General features: G+C 36.5%; 2 protein-coding genes across 4 annotated transcripts; one reads left to right on the top strand and one right to left on the bottom strand.

Annotated features, from left to right (window-relative positions):
* Positions 1-8: 8 nt before the first annotated feature.
* On the bottom strand, positions 9-9430 carry LOC114659378 (protein phosphatase 1 regulatory subunit 3D-like). Of its 2 annotated transcripts, none has more exons than XM_051932840.1 (3): positions 8957-9054; positions 5872-7619; positions 9-3481 (listed from the first exon to the last, which is right to left on the bottom strand). In XM_051932840.1, exon 2 carries the CDS (start codon positions 7598-7600, stop codon positions 6668-6670), a length of 933 nt encoding a protein of 310 aa, XP_051788800.1. In that variant the 5' UTR covers positions 7601-7619; positions 8957-9054; the 3' UTR covers positions 9-3481; positions 5872-6667. The 2 variants fall into 2 exon arrangements, with proteins under 2 accessions (XP_051788800.1, XP_051788799.1); XM_051932839.1 differs by lacking the exon at positions 8957-9054 and adding an exon at positions 9072-9430 and having other exon boundaries at positions 10-3481.
* Positions 9431-9514: 84 nt separating this feature from the next.
* Positions 9515-25735, top strand: fam217ba (family with sequence similarity 217 member Ba). 2 transcript variants are annotated; one of them, XR_007936084.1, is made up of 6 exons: positions 9515-9652; positions 9797-10333; positions 12222-12333; positions 15651-15736; positions 17846-21463; positions 21510-25735. XR_007936084.1 is itself a non-coding variant. In XM_028811831.2 (5 exons), exons 2-5 carry the CDS (start codon positions 10173-10175, stop codon positions 19134-19136), a joined length of 1650 nt encoding a protein of 549 aa, XP_028667664.1. In that variant the 5' UTR covers positions 9515-9652; positions 9797-10172; the 3' UTR covers positions 19137-25735. The 2 variants fall into 2 exon arrangements, 1 of the variants encoding a protein (XP_028667664.1); XM_028811831.2 differs by having other exon boundaries at positions 17846-25735.
* The last annotated feature ends 2087 nt before the right edge of the window (positions 25736-27822 follow it).

Here is a 27822-nt window from a genome sequence, read left to right as displayed (position 1 = left end):
AGACATCATCTTCATTTCAAGCATACAGAACCCCTTAAATACATTGCAGTAACAACCCTATCACCAACTCCATACAAACTTCTTGATATTTCCTTTTACATGCCTGCAGAAGCAGCATCCTTCATAATGGTGGTGTCACAGCACATTTTTGCATATACTGTACTGCTGAAGCAGAAAATTCAAAATTTCAAATGATACAGCCTCTGCAGACTGGGCAGTAAAGTGATAATACTAAGTAAGAATTGACTTACAGGGGGTCTTAATATACAATAAATAACTTAATTCATCAGAAGTCAATTTGCACTCCTGGTCTTGGGAAATCTCTTGCCAGATGCCACAAAAGAATTATTGAAATTTATCAGGTGCTGGTAGATCATTTTAAATTAGAAGATGTATGATTGATGGCTGACTCCTAACTCAACCCTTTTGATACTGCACACAACTGTTGCTATGATGGATTCACCTGATATACAGCTAGGTGAAACAAAATAGGAATCTCTCACAATCCAATCCAAGCTCTAGGTAGGTGCTTGCAGATCCTAGGCATCAACAATGAGCAGAAACTGCAGAATGAGTCACATGTGGCTAGACTGCTCTTCAAACTGCCCTCAAAGATGCAGTCATCCTTCCAAAAACGAAGTTCTCATTCTATCAGACCTAGAAAGATAGCTTTAAACTTGTGTCACCGTACAAAGATCTTGATTGCTGTCATAGAAGTGACAGGTTGAACGTTCAGAAGGCCAGAGGCCTGATGTGTACAAAGCCCTAAACACCAGAGTCAGACCATCTGCTACCTTCCCTGGTTTTGACCTGGCCCCTACAACAACAGCGTATTTCTCCTGGAAAGAGCAACAGATAGGAGTATATTATTCTGTTCCTAATTTGGCATAAATTAACATTATATTAGCTACTCACGTTCTTAGCTACATTTAACTACATATCAGGCACTGCACTGGATTAAAGCTAACTACTGATACTGGAGGTGTGCAAGGTGTCATGGTACTACCTAGTGGACATTGAAAATGCTTTATTTTATGTGCAAAGGATAAGCATCTCCAAGTTTTACAAAAAGAAAGTGTGAGGCCACAAAGGGAAGGCACATGTTTAATGAGCTCTACCTATGACACTGTACCTAGAAGGCTCTCTTGGAGATACCTGAAGTTCACCTATATCATAGGAACCAACCCCTCAGCTTTTATATATCGTATTGATTCCTCTACCTCCACTCACAGCTCAGAACTAAAGGCCTGTAGGTAGATGCTAAGAACTTACATCAAAAAACACATTCAAATAAAATCTAAAGAAGCTTCAAAGTGCTTCAGTATCATTCAAAAGGTCCACATTGTCATGTCTAGAATCCCAACATAGGACAGTGATGTCACAGGAGTAAACCCACCACACTCAAATGGACAAAAATGTATAATACATTTGGTGGTGGAACATTAAAGAAACAAAGTCAGACCCATGTGTGCTCCACAAAAAATTGTGAGGTGATTGGGAGACAAAACTAGAATGAGCAGCTAGTAACTTGCGTACCCTTTTCTGGAGTTTGTTTTAACTTGGTATTTCTTTATTGTATTTACTTTCTTTAATTTGACATAATCTGCATGTTCAGTACATGGAAGTGGCAAGCAAACTTGAAATCTGTGAAGTGCTCTTACCAACGCTCTAAAGTGAATATGACATGCCTGGTACCACTCTGCCAATACACAACATCAGACAAAAAACCTTTTCCTTGCAGTCATTTTCCTTCTTCATCTCTATCTCTTTCACTCTTTCTTTTGTGATATACGATAAAGCACTGACAGTAGAAACACGACACATCACAGATGGAATTTCCAGTTCCACCTTTCTGGTCAAGTACTTAGCATACACCTGCAACTAGAAATTTCTATTATTTCATGTCAGCTGTTATTAGGATCACATTTTCAATATGTTGATTAGGAATAAAGAAGAATTCAAAAGTGTTTAATAGTCCTTATGAAGTTCATGAATTGGGCAGTCTGTGACAATACCTTGAGCTGTCAGCAACCTACATTGTTATAGCACCTCATTTATGGACTTGATATTCAGCTTAGCCTCTAGGTCACAACAAGCATCAATTGTGCAAAGCAGCTAAATATCAGAACAATATTGGTATAAATTTCAAGAAGAAAGTGAAGCTATATTGCCTAGGTCAAAAATTATTACACGTACTGAAAAATGGTCAGAATTCATTAAAACTTCAGTCATATTCAACTTTCAGATCTAAACTAGCCTATAAATAAGTGTTCCTTCTGACCGACTAAATGAAAAGAGAAGGTAATCATAGAAAGTAAAATACAACAGACAATTAAAATAACTGATAAAATATAATAATAATAATAGCAATAGAATGAATGGATTGCAGCTGCAAGCAGGCTATAATTTACTACATAAAGCATAGAGAATTATACAGTAGTTGAAGTTATGCACTTTTCAGCTTTTACATTTAAAGTGAACATCCCATTATACAGTATGCAGCAAAAAATGTCTTAAAAATTATGTAAGACTGGCCACAGTACCAGTTTGAAGACAAGTAACAGAATAATTAAAAATATATATTTGCTATCTCTTGTCCTACATGTGCCTTCAGAGCTTTTCCTCTGTATTTGCGTGTGCACTTCCCTCTCTTTTGCTTCTTAGACTTTGTCATTATATTCAAGGTACCTTTCTTGTCTCTTGACAAGTTTTATACTTTGTCTTTGAAGACGAATCTCTCAGCATGCGCCTTTACTCCTACTTGTACGTATTACACTCACAATATTCCTCTTTGCTTCACCAAAATCAAACTGACCAATCAGATTGCTCTAAGGGACTGGGCATACAGACCTTAGTGTTTTATTATATAATAGATTCTTTAAATATACTCGGTTTTCTTTATTAAAAAAAAATATTGGATGCCTAATATTAGAAAAAAAAAATGTTAGAGTATTTCATTTATTTTAATTCCAACTAAAGTGTAGACCATCTTTGGCTTCAGCTCACAGTCGACATATCAAAAGGTTAAGTATTAGAGGTACCAATGAACAAAATAAGAATTGTATAAAAAAAACGTGTTATGCAATTTCCATTGTCACTGGGGTTAGCTCACTGTATTGTGTTCCAAGGTACTAAAGCATTTATGATTATGTGGATTGTATAGGAGTGCACAATAAACGATATTTAGTGCATAAGTTAATAAATATTTTACATATCTTTATTTGTAATAAATTATATTTACCATATAAGTAGATCAATATTTTACATATCTTTATTTGTAATGTTGAGCCTACATGTACTATTTCATTAGTAAATATTACATCCACAAACTGGTAAAGAGGTTGTGTATGAGCGGTTTCATTTGTGATTGGCCTCAGGACGTGTTCAGGGGTGTACGTGTCAGGAGCTGTTGAGAGACAATAAAGAGGGTGACGTGCAAAGGTATGCTCTCTCTCTTGCCATCCTGCCATGAAGAGAAAACCTCCTCCTCTCTCCCTTGCCACTTCTCAAGACAACTCTAAATCAGCAGCTATAATGAGACAGGGCATGCTGCCTGGGCCTGTGCAGATGATGAACTGACCAGGAAGAACTGAATGTAACTATAAGTGACTGCACCAACTGAAATTACACATCTAACATTATCAGGTTGTGTTGGTTTATAACCAGAACTCATGGTTCTCGGTTTCATTATAGTTTGGGCATATTATGCATAATACTTAATTAACAGTGTAACTCTCTCCCCAGTCTGTTCTTTTACTCCATCTAATTGCCCGAGGTTATAGAAGTAAAAGCGAAGGGGGAAAGCTCTGAACTACAGTACCTGACTGTGAAGTAAGAGTAACGGTTTTGAGATTTCTTAAGATCTACACAATAAAAAGTTCAAAGGGGAGAATAGGATCAACTAGAACTCTATCAAGACAATAAACATGAATATCCATCCATTTCCATCAGTTCTCCAAACCCATTATTACATGATATATTATATTGTGTTCATAAGAATTACTTATGTATGCTTTGAAATCACTTTAGTTTATTTGTTGTCCGGCACCTGCTGACTTAAAGGTAAACTTCCACACATGGTATACCATTCGACTCATCTTGATGTCTAGTTATGCAAGGTGTCAAGCATTTTGGGGTTACCTTTTGGCCCTCGTGACCTGAAAAACACTACTTTTGGGCCATTTCAGGAGCATATTTTGTGCAGGAAATTACTCTACATTCTTATGTTAAAAAGTAAACCAACAGATGATTTCACCAAAAATGATCAGAAGGACTTGAAGTTGTTTGAGCCTAGGGGTTCACCTCCTGATGGGAAGCGAGGGGTCAAAAATAATTCTTTTCACAAACTTTGAAAAAATTTTTAAAAATCATAAATTTCAAACATAAGCATGTATGATATCAGTTTAGGCTATTTCAAGGTCAGTGATTATGAATATGATGTTATGATTGATTTTTGATTCTTCAGTAGCGCTCTAGCTCTCTATGTACCTCTATCAGAGGATGAAAAATTACAAAATTCTATCAAAATCAAGAATATTTAACCCTTAAGCATTTAAATTGAAGCCCACCTTTTAAAAATCCAGATATTTCTTGCAACTACTCTTATTTATTATTTACTTCTACCTTAGAAAGTAAATCATTACATTTCTAATGAGCACCCCAAATTAGAGTGGCTTATGCCAAACAGAATATCTTAAAGACACAAGTGATATTCCATCTGATGTGAGTTATAGTTAGACATCATAAAATGAGGTAGATCAGAAAAGCAATTCATTATTTTATGCATGAAGCCAAACAAACATAGCTTAGATAATTAATTGCCACTACTGATATGCACAATGTACAGTATTTGTCTATCACTGTACTACTCATCTGCGGTGGGTTGGCATCCTGCCCGGGATTGTTTCCTGCCTTGTGCCCTGTGTTGGCTGGGATTGGCTCCAGCAGACCCCCGTGACCCTGTGTTCAGATTCAGTGGGTTGGAAAATGGATGGATGGATCGATGTACTACTCATTGTACCACTTTTGGCACATTTCCCTGACTCATATTGTGAGTGTCAGGAATCACAAATTCTCATTCTCGCCTGCTACGCAATGTCCCACAACTTAATGCAGATCACATGAAGCCACAAGAGACCATTCATTTAATTAAATCATCATCTACAGAATGGCGCTTGAATGGCTTAAGCCATAATCATACAGTGCCTATAAAAAGTTTTCAACCCCTTGGATACAACATTTAATTTGGGGTTTTTGACATTAATCAATGGGAAAAAGACTCTTTAATGTCAAAGTGAAAACAGATCTCTGCAAAGTGGTGTAAATTATTTAGAAATATAAAACACAAAAAATGGATTGCATATATATTCACCTCTAAATTATCACTGGTGTAGCCAACTGGGTTTAGAAGTCCCATGATTAGTTTAATGGAGATTACCTGTCAATCAATTGATTGTGGTATAAATGCACCTTATCTGGAAGGTCCAACTTGCGGTGAGACAGCATGGTGGTCTACCCTACACAATGAAAACAAAAGAACACACCAAGCAACTCCGTGAAAATGTAATTAAAAACACAAGTCAGGGGAATTGAGACATGAAAATATCCAAGTCACCACATATCCCTTGGAGTCCAGTTAAATCAATCATTAAGAGAAGGAAAGAGTATGGCACAGTTGTCAATCTGCCTAAAGGAGGCGATCCACAAAAACTGAGTGATCATGCAAGAAGAAGATTAGTGAGGCAGACCTGTGACAACTCTGAAGGACATACAAACTACAGTGGCTTAATTTGGGGAGACTGTACAGACAACAACTGTTACTCAGGTGCGGCACCAGTTGCAGCTTTATACAAGAGTAGTAAAGACAAAGACACTGTTAAAAAAAGAACATTACATCTCAGCTAGAGTTTGCCAGACAGTGAATTGGAGACTCTGACGTCTGCTACAGGAAGGTTCTATAGTCTGATGAAGCCAAACGTGAGCTTTATGGCATTCAGACCAAACACCAAATTTAGTGTAAGCCAAACAAAGAACATTGTCAGAAACACACCATCGACACTGCTAAGCCTTTAAAGCTAGTGACAGTAGAGTGCAAAATTAATGTAGAAAAATACAAGAAAACCTGATGCAGTCAGCAAGAAACCTGCACCTTGACTGAAGATTTGTTTTCCCGCAAGACAGTATCCCCAAGCATATAGCCAAAGCTACCCAGGAATGGCTTCAAATCTCAATTAATTTGAGAATTCATAACTGGACTTCAAAAAGGCTGTTTACGTGCAATCTGATAAAGTTTGATTATTTTTGCAAAGGAGAATGGTGGAAAAAACTACAGTGCCCAGATGTGAAATGCCGATAGAGAGAAAAAGACCTGTGCACACAGATTCAGAGCTGAAACTGCTGCCAAATGTGTATCTACTACATACACACACTCATTTTCTGTTTTTCTGACTTATTTTGTGGTAAACAAATGAAATAAATTTCACACAGAAAATATTTATTTTCCATGGAAGGACTGCCATATATAGCTCACAAATTTTATCCAGCAGAAAAGACCTTATACCCATTAAAACTGTGCAGACGAGATCAAGGCAGCAGTATGTATGAACAAAATTCATATTAAATATTCTCATTGGATGTTATTGGAGGACAAAAAGATATTTTTTATTTATTACATGAAGTGTACAAGACTGCCCTCACAATCTTTTGGCACTGTGATTTTATAGCTGTGGCAGGTCAAACTGTAGTTTTTGCCATCATTATTGTCCCAGAACTCACATCCCATGACTCGGTAGCATATTGCAAACTCCAAGGACATTCCAGGCTGCAACACAAAAGAAGGGACAGGTATCCAAAAGCAAAACTGGTCAATTTCTACTCCCACAGGACCTCCATCTACAGGACCACTGGAATCCCACCAGCCTTTGACATCTGAACTGCTAGTCCAAGAAGTAAAGGAGTATCGAACAATGACCTCTTTCTCAAAAGAGAGATTAATGACACGCACAGAACCTGAAATTCCCAGTTCTGAGCAGAGGACTCTCTCCAGACAAACCCTCTGTCGCATTAGTCTCTCCCTAAAATCATTCTGGTCACCTGGCTGTTGGGAGAAATCTGTCTGTAGGTAAGGAAGTGGGATCTCCAAATATCTTCCTGAGGCTAGCTCAGAGCTAAGCATGAGCCTTGAAAGCACATGAAAAGGAACAGAAGGGTCTTCCCCTGTTTTGAAGATCTTTACTTCTTCTAATTCCAAGCCAAGACAATCTGCAAACCGAACTTTCTGTCGTCTGCCTGCCTTAGAAAGGCTCCTGCCTCTCTCTGGAGAGGTGGGCAGAGATTTTGCCCTACGCCTCATAATCGTCCGAAGCTGAGTCTCACATTGAGGTCCTTGCTGGGGTGGTTTCACAGTTGAGTGCTCCTGCCGAGGAGGTGGTCGGACCTGAATGGCAGTTGGCTGATGCCCCCCACTACTTCCTCCAAATCCTTCTGCCAGTTGCACGTTATTGTACTTCCCCGAGATATAACTCAGATTCCGAGGAATTGCAAGTTCAGCTGTCTTCTGGTTCTGCTGCGGCTGCAGCCATCTCATACCAGGCTTAGCCATTGTCTGCCAGCACTTAAGACTGTATAGAAAAAAATTGGGGAATGAAAGTTACTAACTGACCTGTCATGTCATTGGATATTTACCTAGATGACTGACAAATGTTTGGAATTTTTGCAAATAGATATACAGTAACTAATTATTTTGTACAACAAAATAAATTTTATGCAGTTTAACCAGAAATGTCGCCATGTGAGCTGTGTATACAGTCGGATGATTACATTGGTAGAAGTAAAGCATGATATACTGTACTTAAGATAATGGTAAAGTAGAATGAAATCTAATCCCCAAAAACAAGTTTAAAGAAACCATTCTAATCAGGTACAGCTGTGCATCAGGATTAGAATTCTGAGGTAACTTTTCATTCTCAGGTGGGCAGGAACAGGAAGTCAGAACTGAAGTTGCAGGAGGAACATGGGATGACATATTGCCAAACATGTTAATTAAAACCCCAGTAAGAATCTTATTGTTTTGGATATGAATAAAAAGATGAATATGAGTAAAAATTCGGACTTATTTAGGAGTCATTTTTGATGTCATTACCAAGCACCATATACTTGAAGGGTATTGAAAGAATTTAGCGATGAGATGAGCAAAGAACAATAAAAACCTACCAACCAGCATGGCACATTGAAAAAGATGTGTAACTGGTTTTACATTCAAAGGTAAAGAATCTGAACTATCTGAGCTTTGAAAAATGCAACCAAGTTTTAAGGTACAATGGGGGACTGCGGTCAAGGAGTTTGCGGGAACTAAGAGGACACTAGATGAAATAAACAGTCCTGTGCAGACTTCTAGCACACACATACTTTCTATCAAAAGTTACGGTACTATTATAAGTTTGAACTTTCCTGTTCTCCCAAACAATTTAACACATTTACAAAATGTCATTTAATTTGGGCTTCTTTAAGATTGAAAATATGTTTAAAAATATGCGCAATGCAAGAGATTATAATATAGATCGTATGGACCTTCCCGTTTTTAGAGGAAGCGTAACACAGATCATATGACATTTCCAGCTTTTAAGGAGTTGCCATGTGAAAAAGCTGATAAGTCACAGTCTGACCAAAAGAATAATCCATGCGTAATATTTTATCCCTATCATTTTGATGCATAAACGTGTTTCGTATTTTAATGATAAAAATGAAAGAAAGCGCAAATGCAAAATGACCTAGGTAGGATGAGCTAATTTCAACAATCACAGGCATTTCTTGATGGGGTCGAGTCGCGTGTCCCGAGATCGCACACATTATTTTCCTGTACGCACCACCATTTTTCATTTTATACTGGAAATGCACAAGCCTCGAGTTATTATTTGCCCCCCAGGTTACGTATTTGAACAGATATACCACGATGTACACTTAAGTAGTCAGTAAAGGCTTGTGTCGCACGTCAGTCACGTCCGTAAAACTAGCTTGCGTTCCGTTTCCAAAAATAAAGATGAAAAAAAAAAACAACAACAACAAATATGTACCGCCGTCCAGAGAAAACCACGTCTTTTGGTTCAATCAGGAAAATCCGCTGTCGCCCGAAATAATAATATCATAGTCTCCCTCTTCTTGGAAACTCGAATCCATAAACTGTTCACTCTTTATATGTTTATTTATTTATAAACCCACTTAAATGTTACTATCACCTTTCCCACTAGATATTCGTGGTTCGGTCCTCTTCTGGGACTTGTAGTTTTCATTTCATACGATACGACGTAAACCTGTTTTGTAGAAGAGAGCGAATCAAATCATTAATAATGACAGACCAAATCAGATCTGTATGCTATTTTTAGACTCCTTTTATATACAGACGTCTTTACATTTCCTTATGAATGTCATACTTTACAACGATCTTCACGGTAGTCAGGGCATGTGACTCAAAATCCCAGCAATCAATTCAACGAAATATCCCCGCCCATTTTTCCTAAGAAATCAATCTCCTTTAATGCTTTAGACCGATTGGTTAAAATTTAACAATACCTTCGTCAGAGCTCGGAATATATCCGCAGATCTATGAATACGCCCCCTTTGGGCAGTGCTTTCAGCAAACCGCTTGCGAGTACAGGTAAGAATAAAAAATGACAACGAGCGGAAGCGAAATAATGTACTGAAATTTTTCAGCCACTCTTAATAACTATATTCATTCGTATTATTGTTTGTTTTCATTTGCTTTGCTAATTCTACCACATATACACTGGTTCTTTTCTAGGAAGAGAAAACCAGAACAAACATACATACAGTGCTGCTGAAGACAAGCTACACAGAAGAAATGAAGATCAGAGTGTCTTGGCGCACTTATTGATGTTACGAATTTAGATACATAAAAAAGACCATTCTCGTCGCTGGGCTAATTTTATATTATGATTGCACAGGTGTATTTCTTGCATATACGTTTCCCTTGCAGTATACCGTTTTAACTGTATTCCTCTTACTACTGATAATGAAGAATGATGAAAATGGTGCGCATCGAAAGCTGGACATGTTGTTCGCATATACATAACAACGTTACAAGACGCTGGCTCTTGTCTGTGACACCTCACGTTCTAGATGCACTACAGTTTAAAGAATCAGCTGCATGCTGGTGAATGAAGGAACCCAAAAAAGGGGATAAAGGCAACTTTGTGTTGTCAGCAGGGGTAATCATGGGACCCAGTCTTCTGGACCGTCCTGCACCAGCCTTGAAAAAAGGATTTACAAAGGAGCGAAACCGCAGTAAAGTCACTGCAGTCAACAACACTACATCAAGGTTGGTTTCTTTCATTTCTGTTTTCTCTATTTTTCTTGATTTCTCCTACGAAGCTGAACATTTTCCATTCTATTTACATGTTGTCTGACATCAAATATTTTGGTCCAATTAGAATTGATTCTGCATCTTAGTATATATGCGATGGGCTGGCGCCCTGCCCGGGGTTTGTTTCCTGCCTTGTGCCCTGTGTTGGCTGGGATTGGCTCCAGCAGACCCCGTGACCTTGTAGTTAGGATATAGCGGGTTGGATAATGGATGGATGGATCTTAGTATATGGTACAATTGCTCACATTTTTGGTGTGGGTAAATATAGTAACCAGTAGCTGAAGATATCTGTTCCAATCAAGTCATCAGTAAAATGTAATGATTTATTTTTAGCCCAAATCTTAGTCTAATCATAGATAGTTGTACATCCAGTATTCTACATTTATTTTGTCAATCCAGTAAACCTCCGCAGGTTGCATTCAATTTCAAAAGAAAAGTAACAAGTACGCAACAAGTACTTGTATGTTTACAGTACACACATGACTTATTAACATTTTGCAGTGTTGTTTATTCAGAAGTTTTGTCTCATTTATTAGAACATTAGAACAAACTAGATGAGAACAGGCCATTCAGCCCAACAGAGCTCACCAGTCCTATCTACTTAATTCTCTAAAATATCATTAAGTTTAGTTTTCAAGGTCCCTAAAGTGCTACTGCCTACCACATTTCTTGACAACTTCTGTATATTTGTGTGAAATTTACCGTTAACAAGTTTACAACCATTTCCCCATGTTCTTATTGAAATCATTTTAAAATAACAGTCTCGATCCACTGCACTAATTCCCTTCATAATTTTAAACACTTCAATCATGTCACCTCCTAATCTTGTTTTATTAACGTGCTCACATTGCTCACAATATGGCACTCAATAGCCAATACAGTTTGAAAAGCTACACTAGTTATGTTTAAATCAAGACTAAAAGCACCCCTGACCCTGGAGTTTTCACAACTGTTGTCCTGGCTTTAACTACCTGAAATGGACCCTGCTATACTTTAGTGTTATAAATTCCCTCATGTCCATTGATGTTACAATGTGTCAGATCATAACAATATAGAAAATGACACTGAAGTAGCAGCTCAATTTTAGTACTTGTATGATGTGTTACTCATGTATGACCTTTATTAATTTTTACTATTTAGATACAATTAAATGACATATCCATTATAAAACAAAAAAATGAGAAAAAAAATGTTAAAAGTATACTATGAAAATGTTCTAAAATCCATATTTACTAAGTTCACACTGCTGTATATTTATGACTAAAGTATAAGACAAAAAGGGCAGTAGTTTAAATAATACGGTATATTTAATTTAAGATAGCATTTAGTCTCATTACGGAATTCACTGAAACAAAAATTTGCTGCTGTAGTGGTTGCCTATAAAAGATTCCTTCATTTCCCAAACTCAGTTATTCCAAATGTTTGGTTTTGAAGAGCTGGGGATTATCCCAGTATAATCAAGAGCAAGATAGGAAATAAAGCTGAATTGGCATACCAGTCCATTAAAGGGTATATTTAAGCACACATCTACATTTGTTCACACCATGCCAGTTTATAGTCACTAGTTAAACTAGCACACACGTGTGGAGTGTGTAAGAAACCCCCACACAGACATGAAGAGAATGAGCAGAACATAATTCAAGCCATAGAGTATCACGGAATTGTGAGGCAGCAACCCTAACTGCTGCACCACTGTGCTGCCTGGAAGGCAATTCATACCCTGGAAAATTGCATTACCCACTTAAGCAGCTTATTTACTTGACATTGTGTCTATGCTTCTTGGATTTATGGTTTCATTCTGTTAAAGAAGTGATGTTTTATATTCTGTCATTTTTACATACAGTTCTAAAAAGGGAAAAAGCAATTTGAATCATCGAGCCTCAAAGAAACCAAGTGCCCAGTCAAAGAACAGCGTGTCCCGTCAGATCAAGGATCTTTCACAAGGGCCAGAGCGAGTATGTCTTCTGTCAACTATATTGATTTGTTTAAATATAAAGTCTATTCTTCTGTTTTTTGGTTTTTTTTTTTTAGTTAGTTAGTCCAGGAGTGAGCACGTGTGTTTTTTGAAGGCTGTAAGGAGTAGATACTTAAAGATTTTGTTCTAATTAATCTATTTAAATTAGCAGCTGTCAATCAATCCTTTGCTTTTAGAAATTTTTTGTTTCAGATGGGACTATTTCACAGTACTTTTAACACAGGAGTATCTCAAGATGATTCAATGAGAGCACACAGTTCTAGTAAAATTCCACATTTAATTCAATTGCAGTTTACATTTCAAATACATGTTAATACTATGTTAAGATTACCTATATAGTAAGGTTTAGTTCCTATCACAGAAGACATAATTATTTTAATAATAATAATTCTTTGCATTTATATAGCGCTTTTCTCACTACTCAAAGCGCTCAGCAATTGCAGGTTAAAGGCCTTTCTCAAGAGCCCAACAGAGCAGAGTCCCTATTGGTATTTACGGGATTCGAACCAGCAACCTTCCAATTGCCAGTGCAGATCCCTAGCCTCAGAGACATCTGAATTCCTGCACACAGTTTAGAGCAGTGTTTCTCAAACTCGGCCCGAGTGCCCACTGTGGCTCCAGGTTTTTGTTCCAAACAGATTCCTAATCAGTGACAACACCTGATAGCACTGATCTCGTTTAATTAGCTGGTATTTTTTTCTCTCATTCTACATTCAGAAAAGCACAGTAGCATGATTTTTACATTTATAAGACATTTAGAAATATTTCTGCTTTTGCTCTAGTTTTAAATGCTTAAATGAGCAGAGCAGACACCCAGGCAAACAACACGGAATAGTCAAAGGCTGCAAGAACTTTAGCATCAGACCCACTAATTAGTAAATAATGGATTAATTAAACAATTAGAATACCTAGAAAAGTTGAATGAAAATCAAGATGAAAACAATATTGTTAAAAAGAAAAAAATACATTATTCCCCAACTGCTTGGTACATTTTAATATATATGTATATTTTTTTACCAATCTTAGTTTTCTAATTTCTAGATTGTTCCCAAAACACAGAACGTGGGAAATAACACATCACTTAATTAGCCCAGGAGTCCATTTAAAAACAGAAGCTGGCTGGAACAAAAACCTGCAGCCACAGGACCGAGCTTGGAAAACACTGGTTTAGAGCAGGGGTCCTCAATCCCAGTCCTGGAGGGCCGCAGTGGCTGCAGGTTTTTGTCCTCACCCGGTTGTTTAATTAGAAAGCAATTCTTGCCAATAATTTAATTGCATGGCTTGTTAGTGCTTTAACTCTGCTTTAATTCTCATATCCTGGATTTTCATTCCCTTTCAAAGGATATCATCCAAATGATTTGAAGGCTAAAATTAAAGAGCAATTCTCAGTCCTTCACTTTTTTCTCTTCACTTTCCTTCCAAGTTTTTAATTAAACACAATAGTGCATGATAACTACACAAAGGTGTAAATGGTAACAAGCTAAATGGAGAAATGCTGGTCTCTTTTGTCATTTGCTTCTTATTACTAATTAGAAGCAATTGAAGAGCTCCATTCTAAAATCAGCTAAGTACAAAAGATAAATTTTGAAGATAAATAGGAAAATCTGGGTCTGTAAGCAGATTTTGAAACAAAATTCCTAAAACTATAGCGCTACACTGTTGCAATTAGCAGGTTTTGAAGCTCAAACATATTTTTGGCGCATGACCAACTGCATGAAAAGTCACAATCACGTGTTCACTAAATGTTACCAAAAGGTGTAATTAGCAGATTTTGGAACTCATATCTTCAATTAAAAACCGAGAATACAGCTGTTTAAGACTAAAATAAGCAATAAAGGCTTAAAATCTTAACGAACGAAACAACTAAAGTGAAGCAGAAGTGTGCTTTTTATTAAGCAATTGGGTTGGAGCAAAAACCTGCAGCCACTGCGGCCCTCCAGGACTGTGATTGGAGACCCCTGGTTTAGAGTGTCCTAATGTCACATGCTATCGCAGAACTGTTAAGAAACACCATCTATGCAATCACATTAAAAATCAGAATGCTTGTTCCATGTTAGTTAATCATTATTTATACAGCACACTAACAGTAAGCACTATCACACAACTCTCTGCCTACTCAGCTTAATGAGACTGAAGTTTTTTCTGGAGGTACACAAAGTCATTTAATAAAAACTATTACAAATTTCTGAGTCATTCTGAATTATAAACATAAGTTTGCACTTTTTTTCACATGGAATTCCACTTTTGTATCTAAGTACGTTTTCATACCAGGATACATTGCTTACTAGTGAAGCACTAAATCACTGAGACTAAGGCTTAGAGAATGATCTCCTGAAAGTATTTAGTAGGCTTTTCTTTTGCAGCTCCCTAGAACCATATTATCTTAGGTATATTGCAATTGACACTCTATATCTAAAACACTCCTATAACACAGTATATATCTGAAGAACAGATACTGGTGGGAAAGATTACATATCACATACTGGTAGTTCCTGTTTTTCATGGCAGAGTCTGATCCTCAAATTTGAGCTGCCTTTAGCAAAATCATTGATATGTCTGGTAGTATGCAGAGGACAAACTCCTGTTATTTCACAAAAAAAAAAAAAATCTGCATGATATACTTGAAGAAAAAAACTAAACATGTCAGTTTTTTATATAAATGTTGGAAGAGTTAAAGAAGGAGCAAAGTTATTCAAATAGTACCATTATGCTTTGAAAACAGTTTTCAGTTATGACATTGGCTACAACAGAAATCTGCATCCAATGCAGCCAGTCTGGATTCAGTTTACCTAACACTTATCTAATATATGTTGATTAACTATATATGAATGGCTACCAGAGTAAAAGTGAGTATAGTTATATTGTAAAATTAAATGATTTCATCTGTTTATAAATTTTACTAAACACCAGTCTAGTGGTAGCAACGTGGTGACGCAGTTATTGGCACTCCTATTTCAGAGCTCCAGGAGATTGGACCAGCCTGGTCACTTATTTTGTTAAGCTTACATCTTCTCCACGTGTTCGTCAAGGGTTTTCTCTGTGGTTTTCGTCCTATGTGTGTTAGGTGAATTGTCTATAAAAACCTGACCAGTGTGAGTGAGCCAGTGAGTGAGAGAGGATGTGTACTTGACTGTGTTGTCCATGGTTAGTTGTAGCCTTGCACCCAATGGTATTAGAACAGGCTATGGCTACTGTGACAATGAGCTGACATAGTAAATTTAGGAAATGTATAGATAATGTAAAGTAGTTCTGCTCATATATTGCATGTGGTCATGTCTGCCATCCTTATCCATACAGGCCTCCCAAAGGAGAGGGTGTCGGCTTAAACCTGGAAATATGTCTGCCACAGAAAATGTCCCAGTGGAGCAGGGAAAAAAAGAAGAGTGAGTAAGAAAAAAAAAGTTAAGTTGCCACTCGACTTCCATTGGTAACCTAAGCAAATGGTCTGATTTCCCTGTACTCTACAGGGAGCAGTTCCTAAATCATTAACCTGATTATAATTTAAAAGCACAATAATGCAAAGTATGTGCTTTATGTGTAAGGCAGTTTTAGATAATGTTCACTTCATATAAAGTACAAATTGTTTGAGGTTCTGTGAGTGGCATACTGACAAAAATTATTAAGGTGCTGCCTCAGAACAGCAGGCATATGATGTCAATATACAACTCAATTGGGAGTCTAAACAGAGCTTTCACATTCTTTGCACAACTTTGTGTATTCTTGTTGTAAACTGATTGCCTCCAACATACCAAAGACTTTTGCAACTGACATCTCCAAATTTGCCCAGCATGACTGAATTGTGGTCTATGTGTGTTTGTCCTGTGATGGATTAATGTTTCATTCTAGGTTGATTTGTGCCTCACAGCAAAGAATAGGGGATTCGCTCTGGTTCTCTGCCATGCTTTAATGGAAAAAGTCATACCAGAAAATAATAGGATATTTTATATCCAGTATAATTGTCATTCCATTTTCAATTATGAATCAATATATACTTTAAAATAAATGACAGGTTTTGTATAAAAATATTTATTTTAAGTTCTACCAAATATTAAACTGCAATTAATCTTTCATGTATGTTAATGAAAAATTAGAGCCTATTCTGGCTGTATTCCGATCAAATAAAAATTAAATCCTGGGGATAGTCAGTATATTGCAATGCAAATTCATACACATACCCAGACAACAGTCAACCTTAACCTGCACGTCTTTGGATGGACGACAAAGTACCCGAAAGAAAGGCTGCTCAAACATAGCAAGAATGTGCATACTCCACAAAGATAATGCTGGACTAGAATCTGAACCCAGGACTCCAGGAGGCAAGGTAGTAGCCCTAAACATAACACTATGATGTCTCGAAACAAATGCATGTTTTAGTAAAGATAAACAAATAGTTAAAAGAAAAGATGAGTACATAACTGTACAAGATGAACTAATTTTCAACATTATTACTGAATTGTTACAACTAGTTCATGGGTGAGATCTACTGATGTTACACAAGGTCTCCTGGCTTTTGAATTGTAAATGCCTTGCATATTACCACCAGCCTCACATTTAAAATAAGGTTTTGAAATTATTAGTCACATTGTGGGCTTAGTTTTAGATAATGATTCCTTGTATTTCTTCTTCATTCCTAAATTTTCAGTAGATCTTCTGGCAAGTATTTGGCTTCCACGTTTTTTTTTTTTTTTTCAATTAAAAATAATGTGTAAGTCTTTTCACCTGCTGAACCACGGATAAAGTAATGCACTTTTTAAATGCAACAATCGCTGACATTATTTATGTTTAATTGAATATTAAAATCTTAAATTAATATTCTAATTAAATATTGGCTTCACTTTGATTACGTGAATTTTTTTTTTTATTAAGTGAGTATAAATGTTGAGGCTGCTTTGTCTGCATATGCAGTGCAGGAAGTACTCATTACTTTAAATGGCTTGCTTTTCTCTTTCAATTACTTCAGAATGAAGATTGCCAATATAAAGGAACAGCACAGGCAGTTCATAGGATATATAAGAGACACAAGTATGTCAATTTTTATGCATGCTGAGAAAATTTGGTGCACAATTCCTTTACGACAGACCAAGCTACCTGTAAATAAAATCTTCCAAAATAGAAAGGTTAAATGGCGCAGAAAATGGATGGATGATTTCCAGGTCAGCTATTTAAGTCACTTGTTCACTTATCTGCACACTGCACCCCAAATTCCTGCCTCCAATAATTTAAAGACTGCTTTTCATATGGTAGTTTATGAATGGCTTTTTCAGGCAGATTATAATGTATATTTTTCAGCTATAAACATTATAAATTCAGGTATGTGTCTAACCTCCTATTATATGTTTTCATTGTTGGAGAAATTTGTGTGTATTATGAGTACTGTTAAAGTAAGGTGATAGGAAAACATTTAAATAAAATTTACTTTAATTTCAGAAATCACAGTGTATATATATATATAACAAATATTGTTTATAAGGCAAAGAATTTTTATTCTGCAGGGGCCCTGAAGAGTTATATCTGAAACAACCAGTTTATTGTTCCTCAAGAGCATCTGTGGTATCTGAATTTCTTGAGATGCCCAAAGATAAACAAGAGAGCAGTGATTCTTCTCCAGGACCCAGTAGAAAGGGATCAAAGATGTTTCTTCAGTTGCTTCCTTCTACCTCTGAAAAGCATCTTGCACCAGAATTGCAGGTACCCAGCTTGGAGACACTAAGGCTGTATGAAGAAGAGGAAGGTGAAGTGGACAGTGCCAGTGACCTCTCTGACTCTGAGCGACTACCAGTGCCTCCTTCACCATGCTCCCCTCCAGAACTTCATCTGCGAGCAGAAGTTTTTGACCCTAATGACCTTGATTCATACCCTAGTAATTCTAGAGGCTTACAGGGCGGCTATGACTATCCTGATTTTCTACCTTCTCCTTTTAATACTTGGAGCCTGCGTCAACTGGCAGTCTTTCTAAACACAGAGGGGAGACAGGCCCCACGCCCACAGCCTGTAGGACACCTAGAAAGGTACTTAGAGCGACTTCTACAGCTAGAATGGCTTCAAATCCAGACTGTGCAAGCAGAGAACAGCAAATCATCTACTGCAACCACATCTACTAGTCGTACAAGGCCCCACACTGCCCCTCCTGGGTACCTCAGCTCACCTAAAACCCTACGGCAGTGCCAGCGTACCTTTCCAATAGCCTTTCTGTCCTGCTTAGGAAGCTCTTCTTCAGCACAGTTGTCCCAGGCAGCTTGTCCATATTGTCGTGTCCGCTACCCATTTTGTAATGGTGCCTGTCGATCGTACGCCTACCAGCGACACTCCCGTTTCAGCCTTGCCCAAGAGCGCAGTTTTGCTACAGGCACTCCTCAAAGAAGGAGCAGCAGTGAGACTAGAACCAGTATGAATCGGAAAGCTGTCAGTACATTTGAAGCACAGAAACCAGGGAGCTCCACTGCAGGGAGTAGTCATCTGAGTCGAATGCAGTCTGCTGGCAACATCAGATGCCCTCCACATTCACCAACAATGATGAGCCCTTCTAAGTCACAGACTGCATCAAAAAATACTAGCATTGAGGGTTTAGCCAGTAAGAATGGAAAGGGACGAAGTGGGGACTATGCAGGAGCCTGCAGTAAGGTAAGAGAAACAAGTCCATTGCGGAGGCAAGGAAATGAACGGCAAAAGTCTCTGAAACAAGTCACCCGTTTGCTGGAGAAAGAGCCTTCAACAAATTCAGTCGAGTCTCCATGTAACAAGGTCAATGGAAGGGTGAAGCATGTCCAGTTTCTCACTAAATGAATCAAGCAGAGGTGTCTTGAGGTACACAAGAAGTGGTTCTCATATCCAAATGATTACCACATTTTTAATTGTTGTTCTATTATAATTGCTCATAAGCCTCCAAATGAGTCCACAATAAAAAGTAATTTCATTCACCTTCGAACTGTACTACCTTGTAGCAGGGCTTTCAAGTGGAAACAAAGTCAATGTATATTTAAATACATCTTACCTGCCATTTGTTTCCATGGGAGACTGAAATCAACTTGTACTTTAAAATGCTAAATAATGTTTTGCTTATTCTGCTGGACACTTAGTACTTTAATATTTCTCTTCATGCAGAGAAATCTATGCATTGTTAGATACTCAAGATACTAAAAAGCAACTAAGGCTTCCATTGATCATTTTATTTTTTGTCAGTGTAAAAAAGAATTCTTCGCAATGTTTTCCTTCTTGTACAGTACTGTTCTGGTGCAGTTAGCATGGACATGCAGGTATTTTTTTTAATGTTTCATTACATTATCTATCCATTCTAAGAGTAGATTAAGCAGATAACTACACAGAAGTACTGTAGGTTTACACAGTCTGGGCAGAGTGATCCATTTGATTAGTACTTCAAATCAAATCAGGTAAAATACAAGGTCTCATGATAATCTGGACCTTGTAGCAAAGAACTGTGATAGAGCAGGAAAAGACAACTGAAGTAATAATGAGGAATCTTATATTTGAAAAAAGTCTTCTTTTACACAACAATACCTGTGCTTGTTTTAGACGAGCTTTTGGCAACCGTGTGCAATTATGTTCAAAGGCAATGCCCAAGAAAAGTTTCTTTTATTACTGGAAAATGTAGAACTTCTGTAAAGATACTCTATGAGTGGAATAGGGGTGTAAATGTTTGTGTTGCCATTCATCTTTACACTCCCTGTGTGGAGTTTGCACATTCTCCTCATTTCCATGTGGGCTTTCCATTATACATATTAGTTTCCTCCGAAGTTTCAAACATGTGTTTGTTACTCTAAATGGATTTGGACTGATTGGATGTGGGTGTATGCATGAGTGTGCTAAGAGATGGACTTCAGGTCTGTCTAGGCTTGGTTTCTGCTTTGTGTCCAATTCGGCTGGCAGACTATACAAGACCCTACAATAGAAATGGGTGGATAGATCAGTAGAGTTATCCACTTTGGAAAAAGATGTACTTTACCTGGGTGGCCGTAACAAGCTGAGTATCATGTGTTATCATGTGACATATAACCCCAGTCATGATGTATGTTATAACTGTTATATAAAGTATATCGATCAAGATTCTGATTCTCATTTTAATTACTAGCTAGTGCATTTAATCCATATCTTACAATAGCTCTAGAGCACACAGAGCCAGCAAACTGATCTTTATTTTCTATAAAACCTTTCATTGAGAGCACTATTTCAAAGCACTTTATAGATCAGTTTCAAAAAACAGTGAAAAATTAATCAAATAATGCAATATACACATGTTGTAAAAGAGCACATAAAGTAATACATGAACATCTAAATGATAACATATCGGAGAAGGCAATAAGTTAAAAGGAAACACAAACCTTAGTGGAAAACAGTTTCAGGGAGTAGATGCCACAAAGCTGATGTAGCATTTTTTAAGAGGGTGCAATACTCCGAACATTTAGGAGAGCCCCTTCTATTGCACATTTTGTTACAATGTCATAGACATGGATAGCTATTCAGAAATCTTGTAGTGGGCAGATGAGGAGTAGGGTATAAAATATACCCAATGACAATTGTAAAAAGTCCCTGGACTCTGGAAATCTGATGGGACCATTTGGCTTGTGCCAGAACCTTAGCAGCAGTATCATTTTAAAACAGGTAAAGACCGATTAGACTTCTTCCATAGACTGTGAGGTTTGGGATGCCTATGTACTGTTACAGTTAAAACTGGATTCTATGATTAACATGAAGCTTTTCAGGCATTATCTATTCGTGCAGTTGCTTCTAGACAGACTCAAGATGTGCTAACACCTATTCTAATAAACACAAGGCAACAGTAAAGCCTTGCACATACATTAGGTACTCTGTGACTAGGGTGATCAATTCCCAAATTCCATCTATCCATCCATTTTCCAACCCGCTGAATCCGAACACAGGGCTGTGGATATAATCTTCAATCAGATTATGCGGAAAATGTAAAATACACCTTTATTTGTGAAATATAAATATACCATTGATTTGAGTGTTGTAGGATAATAAATTAACCTGATCATGGGTGACTTGTTGAAACACAATTCAATAAAATCATATCAGCTCAAGGCATGTTATTTTAAACTGCCCAATTAACAACATTACAGAAAAGACAAAGATGGGTAACAAATGCCTTGGATATAACATATTCATTAAAGAGATGTAGAGCGGTAAACACATTGTATTTGGCCTAGGTACTGTAGGCACTTTCAAGTAGAATTAAAATAATGGGATTGTAACACCTCCTATAAAGGTTATAGAATTGGAAACAAATACAGTTTTTTTTTTTTACCTCCTCTTTGCTCGATCAGCTGCTGGCTTGCTGCTGTGCTGCGTGAGTTTGAACATTTAAAAGCCTGTACAGCAGCTGTTTTTGTCCTCTACTCTTTATCTTTTATTTCTGGCCCCGGGCATGGTTAAATCTCTTGGCACAAACTCTTGTTTCGCAGGACGCGAGTTCTTGATATTTTTTAGTTTATAAGAACTTGAAAATCTAACAACATCACATTAAAGTTCAATAAACTATGAAAAGAATGATACCAAACATATATATGTAGGTTTTAAAATAAGTCCAAATTAAAGCGTGACAAAAAAGTGACATAAAAACATCACATAAAATCGTTGCACTTTTAGACTTAGGATTTTATATATATAGCGTAGATAATACTGTATATTTCCAATTATGTGCACAGTAGGCAGCAACTGGATTGTTTTGTTTTTGCTCCTACATTATGGTAAACCTGTTATTTTCTTGCATTTATTGTCATGCCAGTCCTTATATTGTGACATAGACTTAGTTGTTTCCTTAAAATGCTTGTTTCCTTAAAATGCCGGACTTTCATTTCAGGCCTGACTGTTGCTTTTCCAGGTTCCAATAAGTGAAGAATGGGTCAGGTTTTGACTCTCACCAACTCTATCCTTCCCTAACCACCTGTAATTGCATCTGAAACTAACACACACACACACACACAGTGAATTTTAGCAACATATGTAGTGTAGGAACCTGATCTTCAAATTAAAGATTCTAATTTTGAAAACTGACATACAAGAAAAATGTGTTTAGCAATTAGCAATGTAGGTGTCAGTTACACCGTGGAACAACCTACATCACTTTTTGGAAAATGTGAAATTGTTTATTTTCTTGACAAAATCTATATTAAGACACATCCATTTCCAGGCTTGTTTATAGTCAAGTAGTTTCTATTTTCTTATCCTACAATATCAAAAAAAATATATCTAAATTTTGATAATAAAAATATATTTTGACAGTATGCATAAAAGATATTATCACCTTTATTTTCAGGATCTCCTCAGAAAAATAAGTCCTAAATATACAAACACCAAATCAACATATATGTGGCACAGTGGTTAGTGCTGCTGCCTCACACTTACAGAATCTCAACATCGATGTCTAGCTTGGGCAATGTCTCTGTGAGGCCGGCACACTCTCAGCATGTCACTTGGAACCCCAGATTTCCTGCTACAGTCCAAAGACATGTGTCTTAGTTTGCCCAGTAATACTAAATTGGTCATGTGTAAGTGTCCAGGGCCCAAGTGCTTTGTGGTAGACTGGTGTCCCATCCAGAGCTGGTTTCTGTATTGCACCTGATACTGCTGCCATAGGTTCTGTCATCCAGTGATCCTAAAAAAGAACAACTGGGTTTGGAAAATGGATGGATAGACCCTTTAAAAGCATGCTTACAACCACTTGTATTTTTTTAAAAGAATATGGAGCAGACCAAATGCCAAGAGGCTGGTTAAATGTATATATGTTCCCTATACATTCCATATGCTTATATTTATTACCATTTCCTTGGTAATTATATACTGTCTTCATTGTAATATTTATAATTGTACAGTGCCTGTTGTGATTCAGAGATTTCCATTTGAACCAATAAAAAAACATTAGCAATTGACTTAGCTTGAACAACATACCATTGGTGATCTAGCAGTCAAAAAATGTCATGGAAACAGTTGGTCTAACAGTAGACATGACTGAGGCCTCTTTGCTCAACATACGTTTCTGACTGCCAGCATCAGGATAACACAACTTCAGTATTTTCTCAACAAATAAAAGCATTGCCAATAATGTCTTTCAAGGGCCCATACCTAACCAGAATCACAAGGTAACCTCATTAAATTTTATAATGCAGTAGTATATTAGATTATGGTGTTTGGAAAATGAGTGCTAATATTTTTTTTAACTTACAACCAATGAATTTTGTAGATAAACAAGTTTTATAATCTTTGTGATTTCTATACAGAAAAAAAATATATATATATATTTTGTCAGGTCCTTTGTAAAGAAGATCTGCTGAGAATGTATGAATTATGATCCTTTGCATCAAATGTGACAAATATTTGTACTTTGTTGCTCTAAGATATCAAATTGTGTTCTGTACTGGTTTGTCATGCTCAGTATGAAACTAGTTTTCTTGCACTTTGTTCTCAAGCTGTTATTCAATCATTGTAGTAAATTATGATGGTATAAATGTACAGTATATATTGTAATAGAAAATGTATATTTTGGTGTGCTCTTTGAATAATTTCGATGAATGAAAATGTGTTTCTTTACTTTAACGCTTTACAAATATAGCAAGCTATTTGTTTGTGGTAATTAGGGTGACTTTTGGGAATTCCTAATCTTGGTCCAAATTTTATAGCGCTTTTCAGGTTAAACATATGCAGTATCAAAGGGAATGTCTCTTTTTAAAGCAGAGCCTTTTGCTTTTTATTATTTAGAAAAATTAGATTGTTTCATTGTTGGTACTATAAAAAATTAGTCTGCAAAAGGTGGCACAGTGGTTAGCATTGCAGCCTCCTGAGTCCATCATCTTGTGCTCAAATGCTGTGCCTGATCGTTACTTGTGTAGAGTTTAGAGTCCTACCTGTGTTTGTGTGGTTTTACATTCATATATTCCAGGTTGCCTTCCACAACCCCAAAGCTGTGCTTGTCATTTCATTTAGTGACTCGGTCCAATGTGGGCATGTGCATGAGCAGACCATGTGACGTACTGAAACGGTTTTGGTTTCTGCCTTGCATCTGATGCTGCTGAGGTAGGCTTCAGCCCCCTGTGACCATAATAGTAATTTGAAACTCGGAGCAGTGGCCAAAAATTGAAGACACTGTGGCATTAAGTGGAAAACGAGGTAAAATCCAACTGATGTTGGATTGTTTGTGTTTGTAGGCCAACTCTATAAAATTGTACACTGAGAGAACACAGTCCAATAAGGCCTGGTAATGATACTCTAATCCTTGAGTCAAGCAGATGTTTTTTTTAGGGATTGTTCAGATCAGTTCCTAGCTGCTTCTTCAGAATTACGTACCAAGAACCAGTTTGAAGAATCCAGAAACAAAGCGCTAAATTTATTATTATGTGTAGAGAGTATAATGACATTTTTATTTCCGACCAACATGTAAGAAATTAAATAAATACATTTGATACATAGCCGCAGAAATAAAAAAATGAGTGACCTAATTAACCATGAGGTTTTAATAAAAGTGTGAAAGAGAATATTTTGGTGATTTTAATTAGAAGAAAATCAGTGGATTGCATAACACCAAAGAATTACTCTGAAACAAAAGGTCTTTACGGAGTTTAAAAAAAAATATAAATATGTCTCATAACAAGAAGGGCAAGTATCAACTTCAGTTTATAACTGTGCAACACAATACCCTGCTCCGTAAATTCTGTCATTTTTTAGTATAATCCCATTTAATGGTCAATTCATTTCTAAGATGTGTCTGTTTTAAGTAAACAGCTTCCAGCTGTATAATATTCAGTAAAAAAATGTGGAAAAGGAAAAGAATCAGCTAGAAAACAATGGCTTTTGCTTCCTGTGAAGTACTCAGATTACACTGCTATTTTAATGAGTAGTGTGGTGGTGGCAGACTATATGCACATTAACTAATGAAGCAGATTTATTTAGTTTATATTCGGTTTTCTTCATACAGATTGTTTCTGGTATGTTGCTGAATTTTGAGATTTCGAATAGAAATTAGCAGGCTCCAGTTTTATAATATGATTCCCAATGCACATTTCGTAACTTATTTTCTGTGAGCAGTTCTGATACACTTTTGAAAATTGATAATTGATGTAAACAAGATTATTTTGTATCTTTTATTACAAAATCTGCATGTCAGAATTTTAAATTGACTCTAATAACAGAGTGAAGCAAGATGTTTGTATTAATTTCCTTCAAGTCAGAGAATACAATTTTTGAACTGCAAATATCCTTTTCCCAATGCCGGTCTCCTTGTTTTTATTCTATTTCAGTTGTTAGTTCAAAGTAAAACAAGCAAACTACTGGAATGCTTTTTAAAGTGTCTCATGTACAAAACTGAGAATATTTGCTGTACTTTTAAATAATAAAAATGGACTTTTGTTTTGTGACTTGAGTAAATTATGTTTTTATTCATCTCTTTTTTATCGTGTGTGTTGTTTTCTTGAAATTACATCCAGGATGGTTAGTTGAGTTTTTGTGGGTCAGCCTTGCCCTTTTAAATGCAAACTGTTTGGTGAAAAAGATGGACCATCTCACTGTTAGGCAGGCATACCTCATATACTGTGGTGACACATTACTTTGAATGCACTCTTAACAAACCGCAGGTAGATTCCTAGTTTGATATCCCTTTATTACTACTGAAAAAAAATCTACTTTTCCTAAACTTTATAACAATGATATGATAAAAGGAGGTTATTTTGGCAGTTTAAAATTTGTCTCGCCCTTCCATAATATGTAGCATAGATGATCATGTAAGGAACAATATTAAGAAAGCTCATACTAATTGATTCATAACCCTACACTGGAAAATGTGTGTCTAGGAAAGACAGAGATCTTGTTTCACAATTACATACATATTAAAGGTAAACCCTAAAGCACTTTAGTAAAGTGTTCACTGTAAAACACATTAAAAAAGATTATGATTATTACAGGCAATTTGATGGACATTTAATATGGATAATTTGTATCAAGAACATGTTCCCTTTAACTTAGGAGATAAAACTTGAAAACATGCAAGGAAGTATCAGCCTATACATCAGACATAACAGGTTATCATTGTGAAGGTAAAGAAAATCTTTGCAATTGTTATATTTTTTTCTATTATTATTTTAGCCAGTTTCTAAAAGTTCTTCCACAAGTAAGGGTCTCCATGATATAGGGTGCACAATTTATAGAAAGGGTTATGCCATTTTTTTAATAGCAGAGTACAGTAAAAGAAATTTTGCAATGAGCCTTTGGTACTGCCACTAACGATCATCATTATTGAATTGGTTAGCATCGCTGCTTCATTGGACTGTAGATCTGCTTTAGCTCCATAGTATGTTCTCACTTTCTGTGTGGACGTCCTTTGGGCATTCAGGTTTCTGCCAGCATCTCAAATACATAGCTTTTTAACAAATTGGTAATTTAAATTGTTTATGTATGTGTAATCATTCCTGTACATGCCCAGAAATGAACTGGTGACACATTAAGAATGGATTCAGCCCTATCTTGTGTAAGAGACTGCTGGGATATCCTCTGGCTATCTGTGGCCCTGCCATGGAAAAAAAAATAGCAGAGTGGACGGCTCAACATTTTTTAAAGCTAACTGTAAGTATGATAAATGTATTTAAATCATATACTATTTATTGATTTCTGATAACATGTTAATTTTAATATTTAAAATCTGATTATGGTTTCTTTATTAAAAAAGTTAGAAACTACAGCTCCTGGGTATTTGCCCAACATTAAAACTTTTGAATGTGTACAGGTATATGTTTTTTTTTTTCATTTAAATTGCAGCTGTATTTGCCATTAATTCTGCATTGAGTAAATCATTGAGTTAGCCCCTTTCTGTGACAACACATTTAACCATAAATGTGCTGTACTTATTGATTAGTCTCTCACAACACAATGTCAAAATGCTGGCCCACTAGTTTTTCAGAAGAATTTCAGCTCAAAGAAAATGGTGGGTTTATAAGCATGCGCTCTTCACCTCATGTATTGACGACAACAGCTCAAAGAGTTTTAAGCCTTATATAGACCTTTCTGAAAAAGATATTTTATTTATTTTCTTCAACCATTTTGCTTTACTTTGGCTTGTGTTGTGTTGGGTTGTGCAACCCGCCACGATTTTCCTTCGAACTCACCAGTGGATGTGACATGCTTCTGTAGAATCCTCTAAACAAAAAAAAAAAATTCATGGTTACCAAATGTTTTTCTGGTAGAAGAATCATGGCCATTGTCATTGCAAGTTGTGAAGGAGATCTGTGACTCATTAGATATTCTTCTAGGTTTTTTTGTGATGCCATTCAAATTTATATTGCCTACTCAAAGAAATGACACTTCTTGGAAGACTGCCTTCTATTCTTTTTTTTGAATGTTTTCATAAATAGCCTTTTTATTTTTACATGGTGTGGCACAAAAATGTGCATTCTCTTGGTTTAAACTGCTCATAACTGCATTGGGCATGACTGGCCTAAATGCCAAAAAACTA

This window comes from Erpetoichthys calabaricus, chromosome 10 (assembly GCF_900747795.2).
Source record: "Erpetoichthys calabaricus chromosome 10, fErpCal1.3, whole genome shotgun sequence".
In the NCBI taxonomy this organism is placed as follows: Eukaryota; Metazoa; Chordata; class Cladistia; order Polypteriformes; family Polypteridae; genus Erpetoichthys; species Erpetoichthys calabaricus.
This window is presented reverse-complemented; position numbering and strand designations above follow the sequence as displayed.

Excerpts from the sequence above, each read along its gene's own strand:
- fam217ba (XM_028811831.2), top strand. The coding sequence starts at position 10,173 with ATGAAGGAACCCAAAAAAGGGGATAAAGGCAACTTTGTGTTGTCAGCA. Across the intron at positions 12,334-15,650 it reads TTTCACAAGGGCCAGAGCGA|GCCTCCCAAAGGAGAGGGTG; the intron begins GTATGTCTTCTG and ends TTATCCATACAG. Across the intron at positions 15,737-17,845 it reads GAGCAGGGAAAAAAAGAAGA|GGGCCCTGAAGAGTTATATC; the intron begins GTGAGTAAGAAA and ends TTTATTCTGCAG.
- LOC114659378 (XM_051932839.1), bottom strand. The coding sequence starts at position 7,600 with ATGGCTAAGCCTGGTATGAGATGGCTGCAGCCGCAGCAGAACCAGAAG.